The sequence below is a fragment of the Genypterus blacodes genome, unplaced genomic scaffold, assembly GCF_046128005.1.
Source record: "Genypterus blacodes isolate CSIRO-AG114 ecotype Tasmania unplaced genomic scaffold, CSIRO-AGI_Gbla_v1 ptg000156l_1, whole genome shotgun sequence".
In the NCBI taxonomy this organism is placed as follows: domain Eukaryota; kingdom Metazoa; phylum Chordata; class Actinopteri; order Ophidiiformes; family Ophidiidae; genus Genypterus; species Genypterus blacodes.
This window is the reverse complement of record NW_027466957.1, coordinates 2,335,171-2,346,390: the sequence shown is the minus strand read 5'-3', so window position 1 is coordinate 2,346,390 and position 11,220 is coordinate 2,335,171. Positions and strand designations below refer to the sequence as shown.

General features: G+C 40.3%; 1 protein-coding gene across 2 annotated transcripts; it reads right to left on the bottom strand.

Moving 5' to 3' along the window:
* Positions 1-740: 740 nt before the first annotated feature.
* Positions 741-10,176, bottom strand: LOC143013419 (protein FAM107B). Of its 2 annotated transcripts, XR_012965134.1 has the most exons (7): positions 10,056-10,176; positions 8,912-9,026; positions 7,962-8,244; positions 6,105-6,219; positions 4,809-4,950; positions 1,280-1,410; positions 741-1,195 (listed from the first exon to the last, which is right to left on the bottom strand). XR_012965134.1 is itself a non-coding variant. In XM_076167042.1 (6 exons), the coding sequence occupies exons 3-6, from the start codon at positions 8,098-8,100 to the stop codon at positions 1,076-1,078; spliced, it is 516 nt and encodes a 171-aa protein (XP_076023157.1). In that variant the 5' UTR covers positions 8,101-8,244; positions 8,912-9,026; positions 10,056-10,176; the 3' UTR covers positions 743-1,075. The 2 variants fall into 2 exon arrangements, 1 of the variants encoding a protein (XP_076023157.1); XM_076167042.1 differs by lacking the exon at positions 1,280-1,410 and having other exon boundaries at positions 743-1,195.
* Between the last annotated feature and the right edge of the window lie 1,044 nt (positions 10,177-11,220).

Genomic DNA, 11,220 nt, shown 5'->3' with positions numbered 1-11,220 from the left:
GACGATGGGAGGCCAGATGGGGAGGAAGATGGGATGCCATGGAAGATGGGATGGGGAGGGGCCGAGGGGCAAAGTGGGAGAGGGAGCCACAGAGTCCTGGTGGTGGAGCAGCCCCACGTCCCTCCGCGGAGGCGGCCGTCAGTCACTAAAACAGCCATGGAGGTGAAAAACAGCTTACCCGTGAACTACACTGACACTATCACTAACCAGAGTGCACAGAGTGAGTTTTACCCGGGTTGGCTAATCACTTTCCTGCAAGTAGGAGACTGTGCCTCTTGCCCATTTAGCAGATATCGAAGTTTACTGCAAAAAGATGCGTTTTCAAGCGGGAAACTTCAAGAGAACCTGCCTCTTTAACGGGTACAGGAAGTGCATTTCAGAGCAAAGGAGCGCAGTGCAAAAATGCTCTATTTCCAAAAGTCTTTGTCCTGACCTTTGGAATGACAAGCAGGCCTGCCTGCTGAGATCTTAAAGATTGTGAGTGAACGTACTTGTAAATAAAGTTAGAAAGATACACAGGAGCTAGGCCATGTAGTATCTTATAAGTCAGAAGTAAAACCTTAAAGTCGGCCCAAGTCGGCCCTGGCACTGACAGGAAGCCAGTGTAGCGACGCTACAATCGATGTAATATGGTGAAATCTACGGGCTTTCGTTAGTAATTTTGCTGCAGTGTTTTGAACATGCTGCAGTTTCTTAAGGGCAGAGTTTAGAATAAAATTTTATTTGAACAAAATTCAATACAGTATCAACAATCAATATTGTCCCTTCCAAGTTGGATTTATTCTGATGTTTTTAAGGTAAACCCATTTACAGTTATTGTTTTGTTTTAATACATTACAACACTGAATAATAATCACAATACATAGCAGTGTATGTAAACATATTATTAAGTACATCTTCTTATAATCTTATGATAACATTCATTCAAACATCTTTCAACGTCCTTCGATCCATTCATACTTAATAAATGAGAATTGTGTCTGGTGATAAATATGTATTTGTCGGCATGAAGGTTCTTGTTGATCACGTGACTAAATATTCTACGAGCACACAACCTATTTTCACCGGTGACTATTCACTTGTGACTGGTCTTATTGTGGATGACTGTGTGGATCTTCCTCAGGTTCTGTCGCACTCTGACGAATTCCATCAGCTGAGCTTCCTCTTCCACCTTCTCCTCTTCATGCTTCTCTGTCTGTGGGGGGGGGGGGGGGGGGGGAGGGGTGGATCATCAGCACTACATATGCATTTCACCATGCAAACACATTTACTTAAATACCTAATTCATCATTCTGCACCGCCTCCTACTCCTCTTCTACCTCTGCCTGTTCCTCATCATCTTCTTCCTCAAAGTTCCATCAAAGGTCACAGTCAGCATAGTGCAGAGCACACAGTGCCGCGCACACCTCCCTCCAGAAACACACCACAGACAGGTAGTCAGAGAGAAATGTTTGACCTTTGGTGGAGGTTTGTGCTCTCTAAGACCCAAAACACACATTTCTGTATACATTTGACAACTGCATTCATGGCTAAAAGTTATGATACTGTTCCAATAAGGTTAGGCAAACTCAATTCTCTCTGAAATAGGGTGAAACTGGCAATAGTTATTGACCTCAACCGTACTTTATACCATAATTCAACAGAAATTAATACTTTCTTAAACAAATTAGAATGGCCTGGACAAAGGAAGTGATAACAACAACAAATAATTTGATTGTAGTGATATTTCAAGCAGACTATACTAGACATATGACATGTGTCTTCAATCCTATAATCAGTCAGTCATCCTAGTTTTTAGTTCAAGAATGGCAGCAAATTGGGCAAATTGGGCCGATGCAGATATAAAGTAGCTCCTCTCAGTCCGCACCGAGGACCAAATAGATTGCCAGCTGTCTGGAGATATCATTGTATATGAGCTCCAATGCTCTAATAACATCAAAAGACCTAGGGTCAGAAACTGTTGTCAAGTTGTTGTCATAAGTTCAGATAAAGGATCAACATTTGTGCAGAAAGTAGCTCGAGGAATCTTACAACAGTTAAGAAGCAAACAAAGGTTCGTATGTGTTTATCATCATCCGTCTTAAGGCACGGTCGAAAGAGTTAATGGTACTCTAAAAGGCAAAGCAGCACAAAGCTCAATTGGAATGATGCTTTACCACTTGCACTAATGAGTTATCGCATGTAAACTAATAGAAGCACACATTTAACCCCACATTAGTCGACCCATGCCAACACATTTAAGAGGACCCTATAAGGGACCTCCACTTGAGCAGTTGCAAATGGAGTTGAAGGAATATATGAGGCAGCTAATACATAAAGTGGTCTATTTACAGAAAAAAGCAGGGTTCCTGATTCTAGTGCAGTAGCAGAGAGCCCGGTGGTGCCAGGAGACCAGGTCTACATAAAGGTCTACGTGAGAAAGTGGAACGAGCCAAGACAAGAAGGGCCGTACACAGGGCAACGCCAACTGCCGTCCAGGTGGAGGGAAGAACTACGTAGTACCATCTAAACCAGGCCCGAGCAGTAACAACAAAGGATGAGTCAAATCAGAAAGCCAGTAAATTGGAGGAGCAAAATGAGCAAAAAGTCTCTGATCCACTTACTAAAGATAATGACTTGCCTAATGTGGATAGTGACAGGAAACCAAGCCCTGGAGGAAGTGTCGGAGAGATCTATGCTGAAGACAAAGGACCTGAAATGTGCTATCAAGACACAGGCCCAGCCGCGTTGGAGAGCAGCCAAAAGACAGGAAGCAGATGAGCATGATGCAACTTTGAACCCGTCAAACACTGTGTTAGACCAAACCCATGACTTAGATGAGTGAGACAACATTGACTCAACATTGATACTAAACAAGGAAAGAGAGAACGACTAACAAAAATGTTGTTTGGCTTAATTAAATCTATTATAACCAACAGCGTTACATGAATTATACTGATGAAGCCCTTATAGCCGGAGTGTCAAACTCAAATACACGGTGGGCCAAAATAAAAAACTTACTACAAAAGATTTACTACAATTGTGTATGTTTTCCCTTCTCTCCAGATATAAAATGATTAACTTTTTCATATGGAAACATACTTAAGTTTAGCTTAAACATTAAATCTGGAACAAGCAAAGCTTAATATTATAAACATATGAGAAATGGATTTTCAAATAAGAGGTATATCAGTGGCATTTGTTTCAAATAATGCCTCTCTCTTATCTGTAACCTTTCAAGTTCACTTTCAATGGAAACCTTTTTATCCCTCACCCCTCCCTCTATTTCGCAATGGCTTAAGGATACAATGTACTTTCTTAGACCCGAGAAAATCAAATGCACTATGAGGAACCACACTGATAAATTCTAACAGAGATGGTAACCTTTCCTCTCCTATTTCACAGATCTACAGGCTATGCCAGACCAGTGACTCAGTACCAGAACACAGATCAGTTCCTCTTTATTTTATTTCATCATTTTATTTTGCAATTCAGGCAGTCCAGGACAGGGCTGTGTGAATGCGGGGGTGTGTGACTGTGGGGTTGGGTGGGGTTTCTGGGTGGGTTGTCCTCTCTGGTTCTTTTCTTTCCTGTTTGTTTCTCCCCTATCTCTCTCTCTCTCTATCACAACCTATGATGCGATTTGTACTAGCCTACATTGCTGTTTGACATCACCCTGTAAGTTCTGTATGTACCCTATGACATCATTGCAACTCCAGTCCACTTGTACTCTACCTCAGGGTCTATTTATGAAGTTCAACAACCATAGTAGGGATAACACAACCTTCCTCCCTTCTCTCTATCTCTCTCTCTCCCCTTTCCCCTCTTTCTTTATAAAAAATGATCTCCAAAATACCCTACACCTGTATGCACAATGTCATGTACAATATCTGCTTCAATAAAAACAAATTGCAAAAAACAAAGGAAACCTTTTTTTCACAGAACAACAGAACCACCCAAATAAATGCCATTCTACTGTGACAGAGCGTCTCAAAAAAGCAAAGAAACAGACACAAGCTGACCTCCAAGAGGTACAACAGTGTCAGATGCTTTCTGAATGAAAGTGGACTTCATGGAAGAATACCCAGGATGACCTACTTTTCAAAGTGAAACATAACAAATCTGACTGCTAAATAATAATCCATCCATTGGCCATCTATCATCTATCACCGTGCTTATGCACTAGTCGGTCGCGGGGTCGCTGAAGCCAATCCCAACTGTCAACGTGCGATGGCGGGGTCACCCTGGACAGGATGCCAGTCCATCGCCGGGCACACATATACACACAACACTCACTTTCGCATTCACACCTACGGACAATTTGGATTAACTGAATTAACCTGTATGTCTTTGGACTGTCGGAGGAAGCCGGATCCGGGTACCCGGAGAGAACCCACACAGACACGGGGAGAACATTCAAGAACACACAGAAAGGCCCTGGTCTCTTCTCACAACCTTCTTGCTGTGAGGCACGTGGCAAGTGCTAACCACTGCACCATATATGATAATAATAACAATAATAATAGAAATAACAGTAATAATAATATTACTAATAATAATAATAATCATATGGACAGATTAAACTAAATCACAAAGTCACATCAGCTCTATGCTCATAGATGAAATAAAAATGTTTTCCTACCTAAAAATATGATAAAACATGAAAAAACATAACGTTGTTGGAAAAGTTAATAATGCAGGAGGAGTGCACTGACTGATTATTATGCGCTGCTTAATGTTTTGAAGCATCTGTTTATATAAGCATGTAAATGTGGGAAATGTCATGACATTGAAATATGGATCAATCAAGGGATTTAGCAACCAATCACCTCAAGCTGTTTCTGCTGCCGTTTGAGCAGGACATCCTTCAGAGGGGTCCTGCTGTGTCCCTCATCCTCCTGATCACTCTGCTCCCTCTTCCTCCTCTCCAGAACTTGCTGAAGCTCTGTCCTGCTGCTCAGCACTAGGCCTCTAGGAGACATAGACAGAACTGTGGTTAGAGACACATGGTGGCCCCTGGGGACAAAGCAAGAGCTGTGGTTGGTTCAGAGATATGTGGGTGATACCCTGGAGGACATCGACAGACCTCTGGTAGATACACTTGCTAGCCCCTTCTGGCTTGGAGAGTATGGTTTTATACTCTTTTACATGGTGTCACCGAAAGTTCTCAAATGATCAAAACTGATCAAAACTAATCGAAATAGATCAACCAGATTATTTTAGGCTGCTCGATGTAATGCGATCTCTGTTGCTGTCTGGTGGTCGGGGAAAACAGCTCAAAATAAGTGAAGCAGGAGAGGTGTCATTAGAAGTATTTTTTCTTTAGTTTTTTAGTTCTTTTTTCAGAACCAGTAGTTTGACTTTTACTGTTAAACTATTGTTACGACCTGACCTAGGGGAATTGGGAGGTAATGAAACACAAAAGTTAGACATGGCGTTCCTCAAGGTTCAGTGCTTGGACCAATAGTATTCATTCTATATCTACTTCCATTAGGTAAAATTATTCAGAAACACTCCATAAAGGTTCACTGCTATATGGATGGTACCCAACCTTATTTATTAATGAAGCCAGAGGAGTCTAGTCAATTAAATAAACTCCAAGCATGCCTTAAGGACATTAAGACCTGGATGTCCTGTGATCTCCCTAACAAAACTGAGGTTATTTTGCTTGGCCCTAAACACCTCTCATTATTGAATGAGATAGAGATCTTTATTTGGATGACCTAAGGACCTTGTGTGATATAGGAATCACTCCCAGGATCTGTGCTAAGGACAGACACATCCACACTGAATCAACTGCAAGATTGTCATGAACCTGAAATTTTAAAACAAAATGTATACTTCTTTAAACCTACGAGTCAGTGTGTGTAGTTTCAGGTTTGCACATCTCCAGGTCAGTCACAGCTGTGTGCATGAGTAACCGTTTTCAGTGACCCTCATTTATTCTTAATGAGGTTACAGAAAAAAACTAGTTGGAGAAACGTTTCACATGCATTACAATGAAAGAAACAAAACTTTACACATCATTCTGCAAAATTCCACATTTACGTTTAGAGCTGTTCTATGATGAAGTGGCATGAAAGGAGTAGGGTGTGTGTGTGTGTGAGAGTAAGAAAGCAGCATACCTCCTGTGGGCCAGCAACAACTCTCGGTGGAGCTCCTGGTGGGTTCTGGAAGCTTTGGGGGGGCCTGATTGACCTGAGGAAGCTTCGGCTTTGACTGTGTTATCTGTAACAATGGCTACAAAATCATAGAAGACAAACATCAATATGAGTCATTTTTGGTTTCTTTGTGGTTTTTGGAAAGAAAACCCAGGAATGTAGCATACATGTATATTTTTTTGATATTGGGTTTAATAATTGGATAAATATGACTTATACATAAATAACTTGTATATATACAGCACTTTTATCCAAAGTGCTTTACAACGATGTTACATTCATACACTCATGGCATTCCAAGATAACCGCTTACCATCCTGAACCATGTGGCCCTGTAAGACAACTATTTTTAAAATGAAAATCAGATTGAAAGAAAAATGCTTTGACAAGTTTGCTTTACTTTAACTGAGCCATATTATGCACTTTATCTCTAACTCTCTCTATTACTCTTCAAAATTATTTTACTACAGTGGTACCCCTTGAGCAAATTGCCTTGTCAAATCTATTCCTCACAGCAAATCTGTATGATTCTCCTAAATTTGAGAAACGCAAGTTTAGGATCTAAATCTGATACGTCTTTATGATGCTCAAAAGGCAGGGAGCTAAGCCTTCCCTCTTACATCTGTTGTTTCAAGAGGAAGAAGAACAAGAATAACCTTTTTTATCAAACCCACAACTGGGAAATTCAGTTTCCAAATCACATGCAATTATCACATGATGCAGTTACACAAATGCAGTTACACGATGCAAACACACAAATTTGAAATTTGCAACCCCCTGTTACACACACACACACACACACACACACACACACACACACACACACACACACACACACACAAATGAGGGGGTGCAGGGCAGCCAGGCAGACCGGGAACCGTGGAGTAGTTTTGGGGTTCTGTGCCGTGCTCAAGGGCACCTTGGCAGTGCCGACTCGGCAACTCAACTCTCGGCAACAAAGCATTCAGGACCACAGATTGGGATGGAGATTCACATTCCAACCGGACAATGACCCTACGCACACAGCCATGACAATACAAGAGTGGCTTAGGGACAACTTTGTGAATGTCCTTAAATTGCCCAGCCAGAGCCCAGAATTGAGCTCAACTGAGCATCTGTGGAGTGAGGAATAGGAGAAAATCCCCAAATCCAGCAAACCTGGTCACATCCTACCCAAGAAGACTTGAGGCTGTAATTGCTGCCAAACCACTTAAACCTAAGTTCTGAATAAAAGATCTGAATAGATTTCAGTTCTTAAATAAATAAGCAAAAATGTCTAAAAACACTTTTTCACATTGTCATTGTGCATTGTTGAATCTAGATTGACAGGCACAGGTTACTTTTTTTTAAATCAATTTTTTTATTAAATTTACACACAATAAATGGCACTTTGTACCAAATGTATAATGTAATAATATATAACATGTACATAACATATATGTACAGCAAATACCTCCACACTCTGCTCCAACCTCCGCCCACTCTCACAATCTTAACACAGTGAGACGACTTCCACACACTGCCAAAACTTCCACACACTGCCAAAACTTCCACACACAGCTGAGACTTCCACACACTTCAATGAATGACCTCCATAGACTGCACACTCTACCAAAGCCTCTACTTTCTCATGTTTCACTGAGCAACAACACTGAACAACACTGAATAACAATAACAACGCTGATCAGGTACTATTGACTCTAGATGTAAAAAGTGACCAACAAAAGTGACCAATAATGATATTTTTACTGGGCAGACAGAGCAGCTTTGCATTGTAATGTTTGTTACCCTGATGATCAATCTTAATATTGTAGGACCAACCTCTGTTGTGACTGGGGCTCTGTTGGTGAGTGCTGTTGATTTTCCTGCTGTGGAAGCTGAGGCTGGGTGTCCTGGGTGCCAGCTGGATGTTTGTAAGTGTGTGATTGTTGCAGGTAGGAAATGAACCATTCAGCGACATGATGGCTTGCAGGTGTATTCAGCTGTAATTGGAAGCTCTGAAGATGGTGGGGTGGTTTGGCAGTGTTGGAAGATGCAAATTACAGGGCAGGAGACAGACTTCTCTGATGAGGGCCTGGCATAGAGCCCAGGCTGCTGTTGCATGCTGTGGAGAGCACCGGACACACGGATACAGTAGAGTGAAAACAGATACCTCAAGCACATATGTATAATTTACTCCTCTAGTGAGCAAGTGGATGTAAATGAAGGATGAGGTAGGAGAAAACAGTGGAACAATGACTGAGATTCAGTGCCAAAGCTGGCATCTGCTCTCTGAAATGGAAAGGGAAAGAAGTGGAATCTTAGAAAAGTTGAAATTTTTAGAGCCTTAATTGGCTTCACACATTAAGCTTCAATCTATATGACTGTAAACTATATATGCGCAGATACTTGAATTCACCTAATTTAAAGTAAATTAATGTCATCATATTAACAAGGAGAAGTGAGGGAGAGCACACTCAACTGAGATAAAATGAGAGTAGAAAAAATTGGCAGTAGACAAATGCGCTGAATGCAGCTGAGAGAGTGAGACCAGGACCTAATGCTGAGCAATTATCACATGTGGTCAGAATATTCACCAGTGCTGTGGTGTACATGGTTGTACAAACAGAAAATATGAAACCTAATATGAAATGTCACAAAATAAATATCAGACAGTAACATGAATTATGGCAACACTAAAGAAAGGCATTCTCGTCATTCTTTGGTCACCTGACTGAAATCCACAGAGGAAGAACGTCGAAACCAGTAATGGACGGCGGTTTGAGTCCTACCTGTATCGGAGCGCTTCTCCATCATGCTCCAGCCCTGAACACTGACACCTGAGCCTTGAATGGCCCACTCTCATTACTGCGCTGCACAAGTCTGCTCCAACACCAGAGGGGGCCGCTGTGTGACAAGTGGGCACAAAGCATATCAACACTGATGACATACTGCAACGAGGAAATGAGTCTGCTTACAACATTACAGTCGCAACTTTCACAATATTAATGTTATTAATGTTTTCCCAGTCTGCTGCTGTATCATTTGATATGATACAACAGCAGATAATAATAATAATAATAATACTGAATCAGTGAATGAGAGGAAGGACAGAGGAATGGTGAGGATGCAAGGAGCAGAGGTGTCAAAGGTAGATGAGTTTAAATACTTGGGGTAAACTGTTCAAAGTAACAGACATTGCGGAAGAGAGGTGAGGAAAATAGTCCAGGCAGAGTGGAGTGAGTGCAGAAGAGTGTCAGAAGTGATTTGCGGCAGAAGGGTACCAGCAAGAGTGAAAGTGGGGGTTCACTGGGTATATCAGGAGAAGGATGTTGAAGACGGAGGTGCCAGGAAAAGAGGGAGGTTTATGGATGTGGGCAGGGAGGACATACAGGTGGTTGGCACAACAGAGAAAAATGCAAAGCAAATCCATTTTGGGCAAAAAGGATTGTATTGGTCATTTCCCAACATGGGACACCCTAAAGAGATGCAAGCACTGCACAAGCAATCATTTCTCACATGTATACTGTGGGAAATGAAAAGTAGCAAAATAGTGCAATAGTGCAAAGACTGCAAAATAGAGAGCTTGTAAGAGGGTAAAATGTAACAAAATAATTTTATGTTATTTATGTTCAAAATGTTCCAAATAATAATAAATATTTGTTTTTGTTTCAAAAAGAGAAAATATTTTGTTCACTGAGCCTTAAGAATCGCATTTGATACCAAAGAAAAATCATGTTTGTAAATAATTTTCAAATGTTTTGATTTGGAATTTTGTTAAAAGGTGCAATATAAACTTTTATAAACCATTATTTGATGGGTCAGGCTTTACAGGGTGTTTATCTGTCAGGCCAACTCATTATTGTCATGATACATTTTTATTGCCACAATGAGACTTTTTATTATGGATCCAAACAAAGTGTATTATGTGCTCACCTTAATTAAATATTTTATTGTTCATGTCATCTCCACTCATATGATGTACCCATTCAGATGCTCGGAATGGAGACAGAGCACAAAAACAAAATGCAAGACTTAAATGGAATGATAAAAATGCATTCCACCATACATTGCTCTTAAAGGAAATGAAGAAATCAATCACAGTTTACTTTCTTCTTATCCAGATAATAAAAATAATAATAATAATAATCATACAGTGTTGGCATCTTCCTGGAAAAGGAAACAGGAGAGATTTGCAGAGACCAAGAAAATTACAACAACAGAGACATTTGCAAGAAATATAACTACACATTAATGCACAAAATCATCTCGACAGCAGAACACAAAAACAAATCAAGAATCACATTTTATCTGAAGGAACACACACAGGTTATCTGCAAATAATCAGCAGTAAACTGGTAAAGGACCATAATACCTAAAATCTTGAGATTAAGATTAAATCTTATCTAATTAGAATACATTGTAACACCCTACCACAAAGAGCATGTTGGTACCAGACAATAAACAAGTGCAGGTAGAGCTAGCTCCAATACAAACACATTGACACATTTAACACCCGCTGCGGTCACACAAACTCAATTTCAATCATGAAAAACAAAACATGCAACCGTTTATATTTTAGTCAGTAACAAAGGCATTAAGTATATCCATGTCGTGAACATGCACTTTTTTAAAAGCCTCATTTTCTGGTGCATTTACACAAAAAGCAGCTGCTGTCAGCATGGCTGCTGTAAACTGATGGGAAGCACTAAAATAACAATATAGACTTCTAATTTTGTACAAACACCAGTGTGATCAGATGGATTTAGAATTCAGAATTGTTATAAATCCATAAACCCTAATTAATCCATATAGTAAGTATCTTCAATGTAATACCTTGTAGAAATAAGATGATTCACCAAGCATATTTTTGTAAATTATGATCTTTCTGGAAGGACTAAATCTGACTTTTTCATTCATTCATGTTTTCTGTTGCACGCAAGAGTTTCTTTCGTTCATCTCATGAAAGCAGCTTTGTGCCAGTCTATATTAAAGGTGAAACTTAGGGACTTTGAGAATGTGGTCCAGCTGTCAAACCCAAATGCACCATACAATCTTCAGGATTAACACTTTTCAATTCTCAAATCTAAACCTCTGATAT